Raw genomic sequence first — 22,217 nt, forward strand, 5'->3', positions numbered from 1 at the left:
GATGGACATTTGACCGAAATCCAGAAAGCACAACCAAAATTAAACCGATTGCAACAGCATGAGTAACGGATGGACGTTTGACCAAAATCAAGAAAGTACAGCCACAATTAAACAGATTACAACAGCATGAGTAATGGATAGACGTTTGACCGAAATCCAGAAAGCACAGCCAAAATTAAACCGATTACAATAGCATGAGTAACGGATGGACGTTTGACCGAAATCCTGAAAGCACAGCCTAAACTTAACAGATTACAACATCATGAGTAATGGATGGACGTTTGACCGAAATCCAGAAAGTACAACCAAAACTAAACCGATTACAACAGCATGAGTAATGGATGGACGTTTGACGAAATCCAGAAAGCACTACCAAAACTTAATTGATTGCAACATCATTAGTAATGGATGGACGTTTGACCTATATACAGAAAGCACAATAAAAAACAAACCGATTACAACATCATGAGTAATTGATGGACGTTTAGCCGAAATCCAAAAAGCACAACTAAAACTAAACCGATTGCAACATCATGAGTAATGGGTGGACGTTTGACCGAAATATAGAAATCACAGCCAAAATTAAACAGATTACAACAGCATGAGTAATGGATGGACGTTTGACCTTAATCTAGAAATTACAACCAAAATTGACAGATTACAACAGCATGAGTAATGGATGGACTTTTGACCAAAATCTAGAAATCACAAACAAAATTAACAGATTACAACATCATGAGTAATGCATGGACGTTTGACGAAATCCAGAAAGCACAACCAAAACTAAACCGATTACAACATCATGAGTTTAGATGGACGTTTGACCGAAATCCAGAACGAACAGTCAAAACTAAACAGATAACAACATCATGAGTAATGGATGGACGTTTGACCGAAGTCCAGAAAGCACAGCCAAAACTAAACAGATTACAACAGCATGAGTAATGAATGGTCGTTTGACCGAAATCCAGCAAGCACAGCCAAAACTTAACCGATTACAACAGCATGAGGAATGGATGGACGTTTGACCGAAATTCAGAAAGCACAACCAAAATTAAACCGATTACAACAGCATGATTAATGGATGGAGGTTTGACCGAAATCCAGAAAGCACAGCCAAAATTAAACCGATTACAATATCATGAGTAATTGATGGACGTTTAGCCGAAATCCAAAAAGCACAACTAAAACTAAACCGATTGCAACATCATGAGTAATGGATGGACGTTTGACCGAAATATAGAAATCACAGCCAAAATTAAACAGATTACAACAGCATGAGTAATGGATGGACGTTTGACCTAAATCTAGAAATTACAACCAAAATTGACAGATTACAACAGCATGAATAATGGATGGACGTTTGACCAAAATCTAGAAATCACAAACAAAATTAACAGATTACAACATCATGAGTAATGCATGGACGTTTGACGAAATCCAGAAAGCACAACCAAAACTAAACCGATTACAACATCATGAGTTTAGATGGACGTTTGACCGAAATCCAGAACGAACAGTTAAAACTAAACAGATAACAACATCATGAGTAATGGATGGACGTTTGACCGAAGTCCAGAAAGCACAGCCAAAACTAAACAGATTACAACAGCATGAGTAATGAATGGTCGTTTGACCGAAATCCAGCAAGCACAGCCAAAACTAAACCGATTACACCAGCATGAGGAATGGATGGACGTTTGACCGAAATTCAGAAAGCACAACCAAAATTAAACCGATTACAACAGCATGATTAATGGATGGAGGTTTGACCGAAATCCAGAAAGCACAGCCAAAATTAAACCGATTACAACAGCATGAGTAACGGATGGACGTTTGACCGAAATCCTGAAAGCACAGCCTAAACTTAAAAGATTAAAACATCATGAGTAATGGATGGACGTTTGACCGAAGTCCAGAAAGCACAGCCAAAACTAAACAGATTACAACAGCATGAGTAATGAATGGTCGTGTTCTTCTAAAACGCGATTCCTTTTCAAATTTTTCCTTTAGGAATTTTTCGAAATATTGATTAAATTTTACCGTTCAAGAGAAATAAACTCCCAAGTATTTATATTCGTTTACGTCATCGATTAAAACATCCCCCATTTGGAAAACAGTTATTATTTGTGTTTTTCCTACCACTAGAACTTTCGATTTTTTTGGCATTTTATGTTTGATTTTGAAACAAATTCACTGGCAACATTCAACATGTAATGTGATTCTCCTTCGATTTTCATAGTCTGCAAAGAGTAGGCTACTGATAACTATTGTCGCTACATTAATATGGAGATTCTTCAATTCGTTTATAATTGAAACAAGACCAGACACTAGAATAGAAAATAAGGTAAGAAATAAAGTAGCATAACCTTAACCTAATCGAAAACCAATACCCCTATAGTGACTTACATGCATGTTTATCATTTTAAGTTTGAGGATATAAACATGTATATATTTCAATGTGCCTTATATATCATGTACTAGTCTCGACGCTAGATTAAAACTGACGAGGAAAGGGAGTAGGACGAGTAGCATGAGTTCAAATCCCGGTCAGGGAAGAACAAACAACTTTCCGTTTTGAATTTTCCTCAGAATTCAGTATTTTTGTGATTTACTTTTTAAAAACGTTTGAAGCTCATATCGTATTTGCTTTTGAATCGAAAACGAACTTTAATACACTAATGATGGACATACACGGAACAAACCCTTATACAAACGATTGTACATCATCAAAATCACTCTCCTCTACAAAAGTTTGTACATCATTGCAATTTACCTCTACAGACGTTTGTACATCAATGAAATTCAAATCAACATCTTCCCTATACAAACGTTTTTACACCATCAACATTCCCCTCTACAAACGTTTGTACATCATTGACATTTCCTCTCTACAAATGATTATACATCATTAACATCCCCCTCTGAAAACGTTTGTACATCATTTAAATACCCTCTACAAACGTTTGTACAACATCAACATCGTCCTTCTTCAAACGATTATACATTATCAACATATATACCCCTCTACAAACGTTTGTACACCACCAACATCCTTCCTCTGCAAATGTTTTTTCATCTTTAACATCATCCTCATACAAACGTTTATACATCATCAACATTCCCCTTTACAAACGTTTGTACATCATTTCCATTCCCCTCTATAAACGTGTATCCATCATCAACATCCCCCTCTACAAACGTTTATACACCATGAACAACCCCCTACAAATGTTTATACACCATGAACAACCCCTCTACAAACGTTTATAAATCAACAACATCCCCATCTACAAACGTTTATACATTATCAACATCGCCCCTCTACAAACGTTTATACATCATCAACATCGCCCCTCTAAAACGATTTTACATCATCCACATACCCCTTTATAAACGATTTTACATCATCAACATACCCCTCTACAAACGTTCATAAATCAACAACATACCCCTCTAAAACGATTATACATTATCAACAACATACCCCTCTACAAACGTTTATAAATCAACAACATACCCCTCTACAAACGTTTATACATTATCAACATACCCCTCTAAAACGATTATACACCATTAACACCCCCCCCCTTACAAACGCGTTTATACATTATCAACATACCCCTCTAAAACGATTATACATCATCAACACCCCCCTACAAACGTTTGTACATTATCAACATACCCCTCTAAAACGATTATACATCATCAACACCCCCTCCCCCTACAAACGCGTTTATACATTATCAACATACCCCTCTAAAACGGTTATACATCATCAACACCCCCCCTACAAACGTACATCATTAACATCATCACTTTACAAACGTACGTACATCATCAATACACATCCCTTTTCTAACGTTTGTACATTATCAATATTCACTTAACAAATTGTTGTTCATCTTCAACGCCTCCCTCTACAAAGTTTTGTTCATCGTCAACATCCCTCTTTACCCACGAGTGAACAACATGAACATTTTCTATTTACAATGAAGCTCAATATCCTATCTACTTTGGATAGTATACGAAAGTTGGAACATCGTGATTGACCAACAAGAAACTTTCGTCCTTTACAAACGTTTGAAGCTCAATAATATATCTGCTTTAGGTAAAAAACGAACGTTTGTACATTTTGTACGCCGGCGTTTTAAATTTGAGAATGATTTTGCTTAAGAAAAGTTTTCGCGAGGGCAACATATTTTTCCAGTCGTCATCATATTTAACGGAAAGATAAACACGAACAGGTTTCTTTTACATCTCTAATAATTTGTCATCTCGCAGTATCATATGTTGCCACATTTGTATGTATGTTGCTTTTCAATCTAGTCAGCGTTTTCGGCATATGTTGTTTTCAAATTTATTCGTAAAATTTAATATTCAGCTTTTTAAACAAGTCAGCGTTTTTGGCATCTGTTGTATACTGCTACGTTACGCTTCAGATTTTTAAACTAGTCAGCCTTTTTGGCATCTGTTGCTTCATACTATTTAAACATTACACCCCAAGTTTAGGTTATCATTTACACGCCTTCAATTGAAACACACAAAAGTTCTGCAGCTTATCTCTGAAAGATGTATACAACATTTTTACTTGTGTTGATGCTGGTTGCTAGTTGTTCAGGTAAGAAATCTCTAATTCGCTATCTTCAAAAAAGTTATACGAATTATGCTATTGCTCTTTTTTTAATTGATAAGTTTTGTGATCAATTTGATTTTTGTTTTATTTGAGATTTCCAGATGATAATGACACTACATGTCTCATTGGCAATCACACCACATCTGTTCTTTCTATAATAGCCAGCCTATTTGAACGTGTATCGCCCTTTTGTGTTGAGGCATAATGACTGCTTTCAGTACACACATTTTTGCTGGAATAAATTGTATTAAGATAATCAACACAATCATGTAAATCTGCTATTTTAGATCTTTTCATCCTGCAATCGACTTTTCTACTATTCTTATACCGGTGTATAGATAACACGAAGCGATATACGTATACTAGATATTGTCTCCTGGTATCCTTCTTCTGTTGCGAGTTAACGGTTATGTGAAATAATTGTATCACCAGCCCAGTAGTCAACACTTCGGTGTTGACATGAATATCAATAATGTGGTCATTTTTATAAATTTACTGTTTACAAAACTTTGAATTTTTCGAAATACTAAGGATTTTCTCATCCCCGGCATAGATTACCTTAGCCGTATTCGGCACAACTTTTTGGAATTTTGGATCATCAATGCTCTTCAACTTTGTACTTGTTTGGCTTTATAAATATTTTGATATGAGCGTCACTAATTGGTCTTATGTAGACGAAACGCGTGCTAAATTATAATCCTGGTACCTTTGATAACTATTTACGTCACAGTTCAATTTGGGATCCTCTTTTCAAAAATGAAATCAGCGATTGAGATGGATAAACATGTCAAAAATATAATATCAGGATAAGGACAATAGCTGTTAAGTGTCTTTAAATATCAGCTCTATTTGTACTCGGATCGACATGAGTAATTATAGCTCGCTGAAACTTGCATAACACCTGTTTCGTAGCCTTTGAATTAACTATAGAGGTGACCTCCGAACACCTCTGATGGTCATATATGATAAGCGATATGAACATAAATTTAGATATAGATATGAATAGAAAGTGAAATCGTGCAATTGGATTTTTTAGGTCTATTTAATTTTATATCATAGATTAAATCAACGTTTTTACCAGCATAAGAATGATATCTGTTATGTTTACCTTGTTTCACTTCCAATGTTGACATTCGTTTGTTTTCTATAACCAACACACGCACATATCATGCGTTATCCATCTCTAGCTGAGCCGGGGCTTTAATTGAAGTTCACATACATTCGGATTCAATGAGGTCGAATTATTCACTTGCAATTTATCTATAGTAATTTTGCCTTAAAACAATTCTTATTCGTTTTCTATATTCTGTGATTTTTCTTTAAAACTTGTTATTGTCATTTACGTTTTTGTTTTATTAATATGAGATTTGAATGGGATCCAGTTCTTCTTTGGTTGAATTGTACGGTTTTCTCTTGCTGTATTTGTATTTAACGTGTATGTCGAAATAGGACTGTTTGAATCAAACTACATAATTTATGTAATTGCTGTATTTGTATTTAACGTGTATGTCGAAATAGGACTATTTGAATCAAACTAATGACTTAAAATTAAGATTGTTTATCTTGCTGCATATCAGTCTATCTTTTCTGGGCTTCACTGGTCTAGTTTCCTTCATTTATATATACGAGTTAAAAATAGCATTTTCAAAGAATTTATTCAGATGTATTATAATCTGTTATCTTATAAAATATATAAGTGACATTTTGCATTTGTCGTAAATATATACTTTTCTTATATTTATTGTTAACTGTGCTAGACTAGTAAAGTATTTTAATTATTAAATTCAAACAAATGAGGATTGTCGTTTTCATCGTCTGTACATGCATAAGATAAGATAAGATACAAAAATGTCTATTCCAAATAAAGGGCCAATGAAGAGCAAAGTAATTTAACACAATGATTTTGATAATTGACATAATAATATTGATAAACATCATATATAAATATTAATGTAATCATCTCAAATCTAAGATGTATAGATTGAAATAAACAATTAATTTTCCCATAGGCGACAATGGTAGCCTTTTTCGAGATACAGACTTTAGAAAGTTGATTTTCTTAACGAAACCTTGCTAGAATCAAAGAAAAGTTATTATGACAGTATTTTTTGGTCCAAAAAATATAGGTTCGCGTTGCTTTTCTTAGCGTATTTTGTACTTATCTCCCATGCCTATCAATTTTGCCCTTAAAAAAACGTGTCTTGTCCTAGCGTTGAAAAGTCATCTCAGTGCCTTTGGGGCTACGGAATAATTTTTATTTTGCCTTTTGTATAAAGCAGAGTGCACGAAGTCTCTAATAAAAAAAAAAGACGGGCGCACATTTCGACCAATCAGGATTAGTCATATTCTTAATTCTGAATACCATGTTATGCTCATAAAATGGCTGCGCCCATAAAATCTAATGGTGTATTGTAACCTATAACGACAGCCAAATAGAATGAAATTCAAAAGTGTGGCTGTGGCCATTGATTGACACATTAAATTCATCCATTGACTGGGACAATTTACGTGAACGTTTGTCTGTAACGACCACTGTTCCCGACGTACCTACGATAGACATTTAAACTGTTGGGTCACCAAAGGTTTCTTAATTATAAAATAATTCGAAAAATTAATCATGAATAACCTTTATGTTTGATTTATATAATTAGTATAAATTAACACATCGTGTTATTTCTGATTAATTTTTCGAATTACTTTATTAAGGTGTTGTGAACCTTTGGTGACCCCATAGTTTAAGTGTCTTTAAAAAGTACATAGTGTGCAGTGGTCGTTACATACAAACGTTCACCTAAATTGTCCCAGCCAATGGATGAATTTAATGTGTCAATCAATAGGCACAGCCACACTGTTTTGAATTTCATTCTAAGAATCATACAAATATATATATTAGTAAAAAAAAGCATAACAATTCTATCTTATATCATTAAAAATAATTGCATAATCCGTTGACCAGGATGTTGTCTTGTCAATATTGACCAGGATGTCGCTTGTCGATATTGACCAGGGTGTTGTCTTGTCGGTGTTGACCAGGATGTTGTCTTGTCGATATTGACTATGATAATGTCTTGTCGATAATGAACAGGTTGTTATCTTGGGACAGTGGAATCAATAGTGCTCTAGCGATGATGTTGCCTTGTTGGTATTAATCAGGATGTTGTCTTGTCGATATTGACCATGATGTTGTCTCATCTATATTGACCAGGATGTTGTCTTGTCGATATTGACCAGGATGTTGTCTTGTCGATATTGACTATGATTTTGTCTTGTCGATATTGACCATGATGTTGTCTCATCTATATTGACCAGGATGTTGTCTTGTCGATATTGACTATGATTTTGTCTTGTCGATATTAACCATGATGTTGTCTCATCTATATTGACCAGGATGTTGTCTCATCTATATTGACCAGGATGTTGTCTTGTCGATATTGACTATGATTTTGTCTTGTCGATATTAACCATGATGTTGTCTCATCTATATTGACCAGGATGTTGTCTTGTCGATATTGACCAGGATGTTGTCTTGTCGATATTGACTACGATTTTGTCTTGTCGATATTGACTATGATGGTGTCTCATCTATTTTGACCAGGATGTTGTCTTGTCGATATTGACTATGATTTTGTCTTGTCGATATTGACCATGATGTTGTCTTGTCGATATTGACTAGGATGTTGTCTTGTCGGTCGAAAATGATGATGACGATGTTGTCGTCAATATTGACTATGGTGTTGTCCTGTCGATATTGACCAGTATGGGGTTTCGGACAGTAGAATCAATAGTGATTTTGTGAAGATATTGTCAGTCATATACAGAGTTCAATTTGCCTGTATTTACCACGGAGATATCATTAGTCATTTGAGTTAAGGCTAACGTGTCGTCATAAATAATTGGATTTGAAACAAGCTAACGCGAACAATTTAATATTCTATCCTTTTTTGGTTTAGTTTTGTTTATCTAGAGGCAATAGTTTACAAAACTATAAAGAATTTTTATTTTCAAGTGACTGTGACATCAACATAACGTGTTGTTTGAACTATTTTCTGTTCTTTTTTAGGAAATGGTGGAGACACAAGATGCACTGCAGCCAACGGTTTTTGTTTCGACACACGTACAGCAGAAACTTGCAGCAGTCAAACTAAAGTTCCAGGTCTGTGTTGTGGAGCACATCGATCTTGCTGTATAGACGACTGTAAAGGTAAAATTGTTATAAATGTTATTTATTTTGCATTTTACAAAAGTATGTACAACATTTGAACATTATATCTTGCCCGACTGCATCCTTCTAAATAAAAGTATGTACAACCTTTGAACATTATATCTGGCCCGACTGCATCCTTCTAAATAAAAGTATATACAACCTTTGAACATTATATCTGGCCCGACTGCATCCTTCTAAATAAAAGTATGTACAACCTTTGAACATTATACCTGGCCCGACTTCATCCTTAATTATGCAATACAAACTTAAATTCGGAAGTCGTATGATCGAACCAACAACTATGCCGCCAGATTATTCGAACCGATTCGAGTGAAAGTGTTCAATTTTTTCAAGTGCAAAATCTTGGTGTCAACGGATCTTTGAGTTATTAGCAATCATATACAACATCTTCTTATTTTATATAAGAAAGTTTCAAACAATAAGATGTTCGTGCAATACAGGAAACCACATTAAGTTAATCGATTAAAGATCTTTGATAAACTTCACTGAACTAAATAAAAGCATGAATTAAAAAAAGAATCAAATCTGAATAATTATCCAACGAATAAACTAGATTGGATAAACAATTAGAATTAATAGTCCATTGACCATAGATTAAACAATTCGGATTAATAGTCCATTGACACTAAATTTGATAAACAATTTGGATTAATAGTTCATTGACACTAGATTTGATAAACAATTCGGAATAAAAGTCCATTGACACTAGATTTGATAAATATTTCGGATTAATAGTCCATTGACACTAGATTTGATAAATAAATCGGAATAAGTCCATTGACACTAGATTTGATAAATAAATCGGAATAAATCCATTGACACTAGATTTGATAAATGAATCGGAATAATAGCCCATTGACACTAGATTTGATAAACAATTCGGATTATTAGCCCATTGACACTAGATTTGATAAACAATTCGGATTATTAGCCCATTGACACTAGATTTGATAAACAATTCGGAATTATAGCCCATTGACACTAGATTTGATAAATAAATCGAAATAATAGTCCATTGACACTAGATTTGATAAATAAATCAGAAAAATAGCCCATTGACACTAGATTTGATAAACAATTCGGAATAATAGCGCATTAACACTAGATTTGATAAACAATTCGGAATAATAGCGCATTGACACTAGATTTGATAAACAATTCGGATTAATAGCCCATTGACACTAGATTTGATAAACAATTCGGATTGATAGCCCATTGACACTAGATTTGATAAACAATTCCTTTAATAGTCCATTGACACTAGATTTGATAAAGAATTCGGATTAATAGTCCAATAAGACTAAATTAAACAATTTTGATTAATAGTCCATTGACATTAGATTTGATAAATAATTCGGATTAATAGTCCAATGTCACTAGATTTGATAAACAAATCGGAATAATAGTCCATTGACACTAGTTTTTATGAACAACTCAGATTAATTATAGTTCAATGGCACTAGATTAAACAATTCGGAATAAAAGTCCATTTACACTAAATTTGATAAACAATTCGGATTAATAGTCCATTGACACTAGATTTGATAAACAATTCGGATTAATAGTCCATTGACACTAGATTTGATAAACAATTCGGATTAGTAGTCCATTGACACTGGATTTGACAAAAAAATAGGATTAATAGTCAATTGACATTAGATTTGATAAATAATGCGGATAATTAGTCAATTGACACTAGGTTTGATAAACAATTTGGATTAATAGTCCAATGAAACTAGATTTGATAGATTAATCGGAATAATAATCCATTGACTTTATATTTGATAAACAATTCGGATTAATAGTCAATTGACACTAGATTTGATACAAAACCATGCTCGAGTAGACCAGTAAATTACGTTTTGTGTTTCAATTTTCTTTTTCTAACATTTTAGTTCTGGAGTAAACTTTTAGAAAATATTAATATGATTACTATACTATGGAAGGTTTTAACAGAGTTGTTTTTATTTTAATTAACAGATGATGTCGCTTGCACGTGTGAGGGTGAATGTACCGAGGGTAGATTTGAAAGTGGAACCTGTTGCGATGGTCAAAAATGTTGTAGAGAAGCATGTGATGGTACGTTAATTTTAATATCCTTCACTAAACTGAAACAAAGCAAAATCTTTTTGAAATATTTATACACACACACATACGCACGTCTTTATATTGTTTATAACTAATGTGGATACATGTGTAAATGTCAGAAAGACATGCAGATAGCAACAGGAATAACAGTCGGAATTAAATGAACTCTCAAGTCATGTGTGACGTATCAGTATGATAGAGCTCTGCCTCTATACATTCTATTGAAGTGTGGTTAGGTGTTTTAACAGGATATATCTCTAGCTATGTATGCATGTTGTCAACTTGAATTATACCGACTTCGTCGTCAGGGTAAATTTGGTACACATATGCATGCATGTAAAGTAAGACCTGAAGCGCTGACAAGGTTATGCTCATTGTTGAAGGACGCATTTCGTACGACTAAAAATGCTAACAAGAAGCTCTCTTACAATAATATTTCCTTGACTTCCTGACCAATGCTTTAGTTTTTGTTTTTTATGTACGATAGTCTAAGTAAAGCTATATATTCAAATTGCAGATGATTGGTGTGCAGATGGAGGAGGAGTATGTGCCAGCGTATGTGAAGGACAAACCCCTCACGAAGTAGGCGAATGTTGTGGCGGAAATAAGTGCTGTAACAGTAAGCTATACTATACATGATAAGAAAACAGAGAGAGAGAGAGGGATAGCGCGAACAAAATTGAGACAATGAAATATAGGAAGATAAAAACTTCTGTATACTTTCATTATGCTATTGACGAAAAAAATGGCTGTATCTTTATATCTGCGCTCCCACCTGAAAAGAATATATAAATGTAAAGAAAGCAATTTTAGTGTGATTTTGATAATGAAAATGAGATGGTAGATTTTAAACGATTTAGTGTACTGACAGGCTACATACGAAGGCTATTCAGTTGTAGCTACTTAAAAAGTATAGGTTCTTTAAAGTCATAAGAAACGAGTGACCGGTGAAAAATAATGTTCTTCCAATTCTTGAACCAATTCATACAACCATCATAAACTTAGTCTTCTGTTCAAGAATTTTTCATTTTTTTCGCATAAATTTCGTATAATCGTCAATTTTTTTTTCAATCGGTCAGTGTTGTTGTGAAAATATGGCAGGTAATTAAAGTTCGTGTTTTGAAGCCGAAGTTTAACGATTGTCACCTGTTTGTCAACAATCATCAATAAATCAACAAAAAAACATGGAAATTGAGCACGTGTTTATTCAGATAATAGTTTATTTTAAGGACATCCATGCGTATTGCGATCACCGGATTTTTACGAGATGGGTCACACTGAGGTCACTTTGCATACGGAAAATATGTCGGGGGGGGGGGGGGAATTGCTTCCTGGAAAGGAAACAATTAAAATAAAGTAAACTTCTTCTAAATATGAATAGATTAAAGAATTTTCTTTAGAAAGAACTATATATATGTAAACTATCCATTGAGTTATAGAATAACATATGCATTATTTTTTTTAATTTGAGGTTTCTTATGACTTTAAACATTAGCATCATGACAGAGTTAGTATTCACTTTAAATGCATTGACTATATATATATGTTATAGAGGATAAACCATGTGAGCTACTTGAAGGAACTTGCCAATTTGCAAGTGCAGACGATTGTAATGGTGGATTTTTAAATGGATTTTGTGCAACACCAAGTTACAAATGCTGTAAACCCTGTAAGTATCGTAAATAATATTCTGAATATTAATATATATGTCTTTTTGATTGACTTATGTCTTGTATACTTTGAATTATATACTTTTATAAATAAAATTAAAAATTATGATATTCAGATAAGGCACATTTAGCTTTTTTAGTTTGATATGAATGAGTAGATAATAGAAATGACTTAAACATGTTACAGTTAAAATATTAAAGCGTGCAATCCATGAGTTTAAATGTCTTGCTTGCCAACATTGTTTGGTTGTTTGCTCATGCATTGTAATTAAGATTGACACCTTAATTCAATAGGTAGGTGGATGCTTTAATATTTTAACGGTAAGCAAATCAATCTTCTTTTTTGATACTCCAGTTACTTATACAAATAACAATAGTATTCATTAATTTGTCAGGGCCTACATCTAATATAATTGGCGTTTATCATTTTGAATAATTCATATCGTTTTTACCATATTTCGTATTTGTAAGGCAATTTTTATTTATCATAAACTTTCTCCAGTATGCTTGAATTTCGATCTTCATAACTGTACATTAGTGTTAAGATAATGATTGGCAAAAAGAAGCACCCTTCGATTTGTATAATCTTTTGATTTGTCATTTTCATGAAGTATAACTAGTAAAGTATTCAACGGTATTATTTCCATAGTTAGATACAACATGTGAGAAGGTATTCTAAAACGAACAACATTACTCTTATTGGAATTGACATTCAAAATGAATGAATGTAGACTATTTTGATTTAGAAAATTATCTGGATTTTAATTCCAGTTATTGGTCTTTTAACACTACATTTGCCGCAACATTCATATTGCCTAAGGATATACTCATTCAAGTCTTTCTATAGAGACAAATTAATAACTTCGGATAAGATGCTTTTTAAATATACCATTGTATTATCGCAACAGTGTCAACAAAACTGGCGTATCATGTGGACTCTTTCACTTTCAATGCAATATAAAAGAAATATGCGTGTTTGAAAAAAGGCATTAGAAAATTGTCCTACATTTGAAACATAACTCATCATATTGATTTTTGTTAAATATAGGCTAGGACCCTTTAGATGTTACTAAATAGATGGGATTCGTTATTCAATTAAAATTTATGCTGTACTTACATTAAATTAAATATGAAAGTAGTAAGCTAAAGTGAGTTATATTTTCACTTCTGAAGAGAAAAGGTATAATCATAGTGCAATCAATACTCATTGCAGTGCATATTGAGGTTATTGCTCTCAGTCTTGTTCTTATAGTTGAATAATAACATTTCAAATTTATTTAGCATGACATGTTAGCTTAGATAACATTTTTTTCACAAAGTTATCTTCGAAATCTTGCATTTCTTTGAAAAAAATCGAAATTGATACTTAGGTACGATGAAAATTATCCAAAGAAGTTGTATCAGTCAAATATTGATGGCAAAAATCATTTTCCATTTCATGATTAAAAAATAAAGTAATATATATTATGTCAACTCTGGAGAGTTAATACCTCTTGTGGAAATTTAAGTGTATAATATTACTATATTAACAGGTGGACGTGACTGTGACGGAACGTGCATGCCGCAAAATCAGTGTACTGGAACAGTTAATGGCCAAAACTCATGTTGTAAAAACAATAAATGTTGCGTGGAAAATCGTTAATATAATCCACTGCCAATAGGTAAAACCATGTTTGAAAAATACCAACAAATTATGTCTTCTAAAATAAAGTGCTCTTTCATCTGTTTGTTCATTGTACAAGAATAAAATGTTGCAAAATTTCACAAATAAAGATACTCGGGTTGAATCAGTACTTCTTATATATAATTTAGAACAGTATGAATGAGCAGCTAACATATGCATTCACTTGTATTTTATTCAGGTTGCATGTGAGCAAATAAAATATGTTTTAACAGAGCTTTTATGAATCTTGGCAATGTCAGTTTCAGATAAATTTTGTTTAAATCAGAGAGTTTTTTTTTAAGTATGATTTATCCCTCTCGAAAACAAGACATGTATATCAAACTATGCTGTTCTTTTTTTTAATCTAAATTGGATCAATATTTATATCTCCCCTGTAATGACTGCGCCCATGAATGAACATATTTAGCAGCAAAATTTGAGATTTTAACAGTTTATGGGGATGCAGAGTGGTCCAAAGTTGTAGATATGACCATTTTCAATTACTAGATATATAACATATACACAAATATAAGGTCTCGATATTACTTTGGCAAGCGTCATGGGGATAAATAAGAAAGATGCTTCATAGGTATTAAAGGAGTAGGTCCGGTAAGGGCCGATTTTGGCCTCAAATTTCAGGTTCATCTAACGAACGTTTTTGGACACTTTTAAACACTTAAGTGTCTATTTCAATTGATTCGATTAGTTTATGTGAAAGATTTTAATCCTCAACCTTTATATATGTTTTGTATTATCATCAAATACAACTTACATTTCAATATTATGAATGAACACGAATGCGGCCACTTTCATTTTAGACGGAAACCGTCTAAAAATTGACCAAAATGCTAAAATTTTGAAGATTTCAGTAATTTAGCATGACTTAATGATGCTAGAACGCGATATTTGTGCATTTTATCGTCAAAAACAGCTCATATTTTATGTAGCAGAAGCATTTTACTTTCCAAAATATAGCTTAAAGATTACATTTTCACAATTTTCTAAAACTGCTATATTTTGGGGCCAAAAAGGGGTCTTAGTGAACCTACTCCATATAAGATGGTGAGTATATTCAAATTATCTTTAAATAAGATTCACTTTCCAGAAAGGTTGAAACGAGCAAATTTTATAAACAAAAAGTGAACAAAACCGAATGAAATGATATACATACATGTATTTCCTTAATAAGCGAAGTATTCAAATATCAGGGATACTATAAGGGACATAAACCCTATGCCGGGGACGTCACATTCTATACCATGTCATCGAAACGATAAACACTCAAAGGCCATTGCGTCATCTAATATAAAAGACAAAGAAATAGGAATAGTACTGAAATAAATTTCAATTCAAAGGAAATGAAATTTTCTTGTAAGCATTATCTGAGAGTTTGACTGTCCCTCTGGTATCTTTCGTCCCTCTTTTGCATCATACATTGATGAATATATTTTATATGTTTAAATCTAAAACATAAAGTTTTCAAATGCACCAATGAATGTTATAAAATAATAAAGTATCAACTCAAACCTTTTCGATTTATTTTGTAGATGAAGAACCAAGAAAAAAAGACATTCCATGAAGAGTAAACAGAAGATAAATTTTAAGAATAAACAATCACAAAATTCAGTGTATCTTTTTCTTTATATAAGTATTCACTGCAGTCACTGTACCGATGAATCATTAATATATACTTTCAGGTACTTTGACATTTTTATTCTATGTTACAATAATTTGAGTTCTTTATTCATCATAAGATCACCTGACTCAAAGGGCCAAGTGAGCTTTTCTCATCAATTGGCCCTCGCCACCCGTCTTCGCACAATAATTTTATTCTGCCTTGTCCATGTTGACCAATTTATAAATATACGTGATGAATAATTGACATTTCCAATTCATTTACTTGTGTATGTGGTGCTGTTATTTTCATTCACTCTGTTGAACCATTAATTGGCATAATCTATGATTTTGTATCGGCGGGTATATTGTTTAAATCTGATGAAGGGAATGCGGAAAAAACAGCCCTATCAAACTTCAAAAAGGGAAGATTAAATCAAATACTGCATTCAAATAGTAAGCTTATCCTTATATCGAATATGCATCTTCTTACTAATAGATATTTTGAGAACATAACGTTTGAAGTAAATAAATACTGGATGTAGGTGAATCATTTTGGACTTGGTTATGATTTTGTATACTTATATAAAGAAATAAGTCATCATATCTTTTTATTAATTGTACAAGTAGTACCACAGGCTGTGCATTTGAACAATTTGTATACCTGAACCTGGATTTCAGAAGTCCAAAGGCTCTCTCAATTACATTCCTGGTACTTTTATGACATCTGTTGTATTTTTCTTCTCCATTTGATGATGGATTTAAGAAGGGTGTCAACAGCCATGGTTTCAGGGGATACCCTGAATCACCCAAAAGCCAGCCGTCTATCTGCTTGTTCTCGAATTTTTCACTTAAAGAGCAATTCTGCATTATGAAGCTGTCATGTGTGTTTCCAGGCCATTTTGCAACTACATTGGTAAATCTGAAATAAGAAGGCCATATGTCATACTTAAAAACAAGCTAATCAAAGTCTTGATATACATTCATTAGAATATTAGCTGTAAATCAACAAAAATCAGCTGATAAATAGCAATCATGTGTCATGTTTGCTTTGATTATTAAAAGGCACTAGCTGCAGTTATTTGGTAATGTAACAATAATAAAAATATTAGTGCACAAATCTGATAATGGGTCACGTTATGTTGCAGAATATCTGAAAAAGTAAAAGTCATTTAATCACCAATATAATGGGCTATGTATTTAGCCCAATATTCAAAGTAATTGTTTTCAAATTTTTGGAGCTGTGGAAAATCTATATCTTACTTTTATTTAATGTGAAAAATATTTTTGATGTTCATAACCAGTGTCCTTATTTGCTTCAAAATACCGATTCAGGGGCAGATCCAGCCATTTAAAAAATAGGGGGGTTTCGATACAGGGGCGGATCCAGCCATTTTAAAAGGGGGTCCCAACCCAGGACAAAAAGGGGTGTGTGTTCCAATTATATGTCCCCCTTCAAATGCATTGATCGGCCAAAAAAAGGGGAGGTCCATACCCGGACCCCTCCCCCCCGGGATTTGCCAATGCCGATACCAGGTCAAATTGAGTAGAATAATTGGTGTGTATATTGTTTACAAGAACAACCTTAACACACTATTATGTGTTTGGACTGTTGATTTTCCCTTTTGATTTTTGATTTTCCTTTTTTAATTTTCCTCGGGATCAGTATTTTTGTGTTTTTACTTTCTATCCGCTTTGTAATTTTTTTGTCGAGCCTGCAACTTTGGTAGCAGAAAGCTTTACATAGGCGTTAGCTAAAAGCTTTATATTTAAAAGGTGGAAGACCTGGATGCTTCATACTTTGTATATAGATGCCTTATGTTACGAAGCTTCTGTCAGTCACATGTCAAATGTCCTTGACCTCATTTTCATAGTTCACCGACCACTTGAAAAAAAAGTTCAGATTTTTTTTATTGTTGAATTCTCTCTTATTATAAGTAATAGGATAATTATAATTGGTATGTGCGTACCTTGCAAGGTCCTCATGCCTGTCAGACAGTTTTCACTTGACCTCGACCTCATTTCATGGATCAGTGAACAAGGTAAAGTTTGGGTGGTCAAGTCCATATCTCAGATACTATAAGCAATAGGACTAGTATATTCGGTGTATGGAAGGACTATAAGGTGTACATGTCCAACTGGCAGATGTCATATGACCTTGACCTCATTTTCATGGTTCAGTGGTTATAGTTTAGTCTTTTGTGTTGTGGTGTGTTTTTCTCATACTTTATGCAATAGATCTACTATATTATGATCTATATGTCAGTCGCGCAGGTTTTATTTTGACCTTGATCTATTTTTCACGGTTCATTGCTCAGTGTTAAGGTTTTGTGTTTTGGTCTATTTTTCTGAAACTATAAGTAATGGGTCAACTATATTTGTTGTATGGAAGCATTTTCATGGTTCATTGGTCTTTGTTTTGTTATCTTTGTTAATGTTAAGTTTATGTGACAGTTTTTAAGCTTTATATTTAGGACTATCAACCTAATATCAATGATAAGTAAAGAAGGCGAGACATTTCAGTGTGTGCACTCTTGTTTGCAAATAGTAATAAATAAAATACATAATTAATTTAAATAAATTATTGTTCTCAAATCTATCAGTATGTTCCCTGTGTGAATAAACAAACATTTTCGTATGGAACGCCGGAACTGCCGTAGTTTTCTCCTTTTAATTGTTTTACATTGTCTTATCGGGGCCTTTCATAGCTGACTATGCGGTATGGGCTTTGCTCATTATGAAGGCCGTACGGTGACCTATAGTTGTTAATGTCTGTGTCATGTTGGTCTTTTGCGGATAGTTTTCTCATTGGAAATCATATTACATCTTCTTTTTTATATTATGGTAAAACTTTCATTATACGGTGGTATTTTGACATTATACGATTGTACTTTGACCTTATACGATGGTACTTTGACATTATATAATGGTACTTTAGAATTATATGATGGTACTTTGACCTTATACGATGGTACTTTGACATTATACGATGGTACTTTAGAATTATATGATGGTACTTTGACATTATACGATGGTACGTTGACATTATACCATGGTACTGTGACATTATATGATGGTACTTTGACATGATATAATGATACTTTGTCATTTTGTAAAGACAATCATGGGAAATGAGAAAAAACAAGAATGTGCACCCAGTACACGGATGCCCCATCCGCACTATCGTTTTAGTTAAGTGGACTGTGAAAATGGGGAAAATCTCTAATTAGGAATTAAAATTAAAAAGATTATATCATAGGGAACATGTATACTAAGTTTCAAGTTGATTGGATTTCCACTTCATCAAATACTACCTCGACCAAAAACTTCAACCTGAAGCGGGACGAAGGGACGGACGGACAGACCAGAAAACCTAATGCCCATAAATGGGACATAAAAACATAATGCAAGAATCACTCATGTTGAGAGAAATACTGAAGGTTGATTTGAAGCATGCGTTTGTACATTTTGGAAGAGTTAAGTTAACACCGAACATTGTTGGTATGCTCACAAGACACAAAAGACTGGACAGGCCACCCCCACCCCTATATTCGCAAGCGGATATGACATTGTAACTGGACCATATGCCTGTCCGAAACGTGTCCAAAGCATGTGCTCCGATGTTATTTTATTTCACCCGCCGCATGTGTCATGTCACTTTCTTCAACCATGAATATGTTGGCCAATGGTCAATACAAATGTTATATAGTACGACTCGTAATTGGGAGGAATAAGATTGTATATTCTTTTCGCGGTAGAATTTATGTTCATACGATATTCGTCTTGAACATGTATGAAAAATTTGCCACTTGACGTTAAGCAACCAAAAATAAACCAGTTTGCGATTTTATTTATTTCGTTGTAGCATCATATGATGTTATATACCATGTGCAGTAATGTGCCATCCTTGTGAAACTAAATGAAATAGTTATTTGTTTACATAATTATTTCCCACCGCAAAAAATACAGAATATAACAATAAATATTTCCCTTCTATTCCTTCATGATAGTCCACATGAGGGTCTCTTAAAATTCTGAATTCTTATATTTCTAAGGTTGTTCTTTTCCGTTTAAATATTTTTTCCATTATTCTCTATTCAGTATTTTATGTTGAAAACTGTTCTCTACAGTCTGATCATTATCATAATTTGGCACCCCTATATTTCTTTAGAGAAAGAAGGTGAGACATTTTTGCGTGTGTCGTGTTTTTTTCTTTTTTTTCTTAAAATAATAGCAATAGGTCAACTTTATTTGTTGCATGGAAGCTGTATTTGTCTGTTTATTGGTATCACTTTAGTTTAAGTAAACCGAAGAAGTAAGTTGGGATTGATTTTGTGGGTTGTGTTCCCAACAGTTTATAAAGGGGTCCAAATAAGCTTTTTTCCTAGTTTCAAATAACTTAAGTGTAATGTATGGATCATTCTGAAATTCTGGAATTAGGGGCCAAAAATTCAGTGCTCCAAAACAAGCAATTTACTTTATACTATTTAGTACATATATATTATTTTTACTAATTTAGAAAACTGATACCATATTAATATCTGAGTAAACTTATTTACCTTTAAAGTAAGAGATAACTGTAATGTATTTTTACGCTACGACGGGATCAGTTGGGGATATGAAGGCCGAAAATGTATTTTCGATATATGAGTTTGACTGTTCCTCTGATATCGTTCGTCTCTCTTTTGTAGTGATGGTAACATTTTACATTCCGGTATATATATATATATTTTTTTAGTCGATTTTTTTTCCAGGACAATGTGCAATCATAGTATCAGTTTAGTTTTTCGACAATCTAATTAAAATATTGATCTCTGATTACGTTATACTACATATGAGTAGTATAACGTAATCAGAGATCAATATTTTAATTAGATTGGTTTTTCGACACAATCAGTCAAACATTTTTTTTTTAAATTTATAAGACCTAGGTAGTGAGAAAATCTTAATATTTGTTTAATTATTATTATCAAAAAAAAAAAGAAAAATTGATAGTGTCATACCTAATGAAAAATTAATTATTTTATTATAAGTCAACGTGTTAATTATATACTCAAACGGTCATGACTATACGCGTATGGTCAAAATACCCATATGGTCCTCATACACATGAATGTTTGTATTAAGACCGGAGTAAATTTGTTTTGACAATCAAACATTCCCTGTTAAAACACGCGGACGTGACAGAAGACACCACTATGTAGCGTCAACAGTAAATAATGGATCGAAATATTTGGTAAACGATTTTTTTAACATAACTTGATTTAAAAACATGATTTAAGTCTAGATATATATGTTTTTTTATACTAGATAATTCACCTTTTAAGTCCATAGCACTCTCAGTCTATAAGAAAGACAGTATATTATTGCTGAAAGACATAATCTTTCGTCTTATCATATAATGGTTATCTGATGGAAGATGCACGTTAATTTAGAAGCTTTTTTAAAAGGAGATATTTGTGGAAGAGTTGATTTTCGTATACTTACTTCATCTTGGCATCACAAATGGCTTGCACATTTAAGCTGTGGTAATTTTTTCTGCACACAAATATCTGTTCATCCTCACTTGGTCTTATTATTGGAATTAAAGTTCCATCAACTGCCCCAACAACATTTGGCATACCATACATATTATGAAAATCCTGCTTAATTTCTCTTAAAGAAGGCTGGTCAAGTGGGAATTTTATTTTGTACAGGAGAGAAGAAACCAAAGAAGTGGTAACTGATGATATTATCCTGCTTACAGAAGACCGGCTTATACCATGGATGTCCCCTATCTCGGACAGGAATCCCCCCTTTGCATAGTATCTTAAAGTTGTCAAAACTTGATGCAAAGGGGGAATGGCGAAGTTTCTAAGGGTTGGCCTCTCTAAATGAGGGGCAAGCACATCTACCAAGTCGAAAATACTCCGCCTATCTAAGCGGTATCTTGATATGAGTTCAATATCATTCAAACTGTCCATAATATTGGTCCTATCTCTAAAGACTCTTTCCCTCCGCATTGCCCTGCGTTCATTGTGTCTGATAATAATATGTAACGCGACGGCCATCTTTGCGGACGCTGCGATTAATCTGCGATAGGTTCAAGTTCACGCTAATAACGTTCGCGATTTGCACGCAATGTACGACCATCGCAAAGTACGTTTGTTTTATGAAACGGAATTTTAGCGTTACGTTTGGTTAACGTTCAAACGTACGCTAGCGATCGTTTTATGAAACGGCAGCCAGCTGGTTTCGGTTTGGAGATGTTTCAGTGCCCAAATTAAATCTGCTTGCCATCTCTGAAATGGCTCACTAGGTGTACGCTATGGAGCAGTTTTG

General features: G+C 33.3%; 1 protein-coding gene and 1 pseudogene across 1 annotated transcript; one reads left to right on the forward strand and one right to left on the reverse strand.

Annotated features, from left to right (window-relative positions):
• Nucleotides 1-4,528: 4,528 nt before the first annotated feature.
• On the forward strand, nucleotides 4,529-15,908 carry LOC139510691 (helofensin-3-like). Its single transcript, XM_071297230.1, has 7 exons — nucleotides 4,529-4,621; nucleotides 8,697-8,837; nucleotides 10,842-10,940; nucleotides 11,467-11,568; nucleotides 12,502-12,618; nucleotides 14,152-14,280; nucleotides 15,830-15,908. The coding sequence occupies exons 1-6, from the start codon at nucleotides 4,573-4,575 to the stop codon at nucleotides 14,259-14,261; spliced, it is 618 nt and encodes a 205-aa protein (XP_071153331.1). The 5' UTR covers nucleotides 4,529-4,572; the 3' UTR covers nucleotides 14,262-14,280; nucleotides 15,830-15,908.
• LOC139511035 (putative nuclease HARBI1 pseudogene) lies at nucleotides 15,661-21,809 on the reverse strand (annotated as a pseudogene).
• Between the last annotated feature and the right edge of the window lie 408 nt (nucleotides 21,810-22,217).

This window comes from Mytilus edulis, chromosome 2 (genome assembly GCF_963676685.1).
Source record: "Mytilus edulis chromosome 2, xbMytEdul2.2, whole genome shotgun sequence".
In the NCBI taxonomy this organism is placed as follows: Eukaryota; Metazoa; Mollusca; class Bivalvia; order Mytilida; family Mytilidae; genus Mytilus; species Mytilus edulis.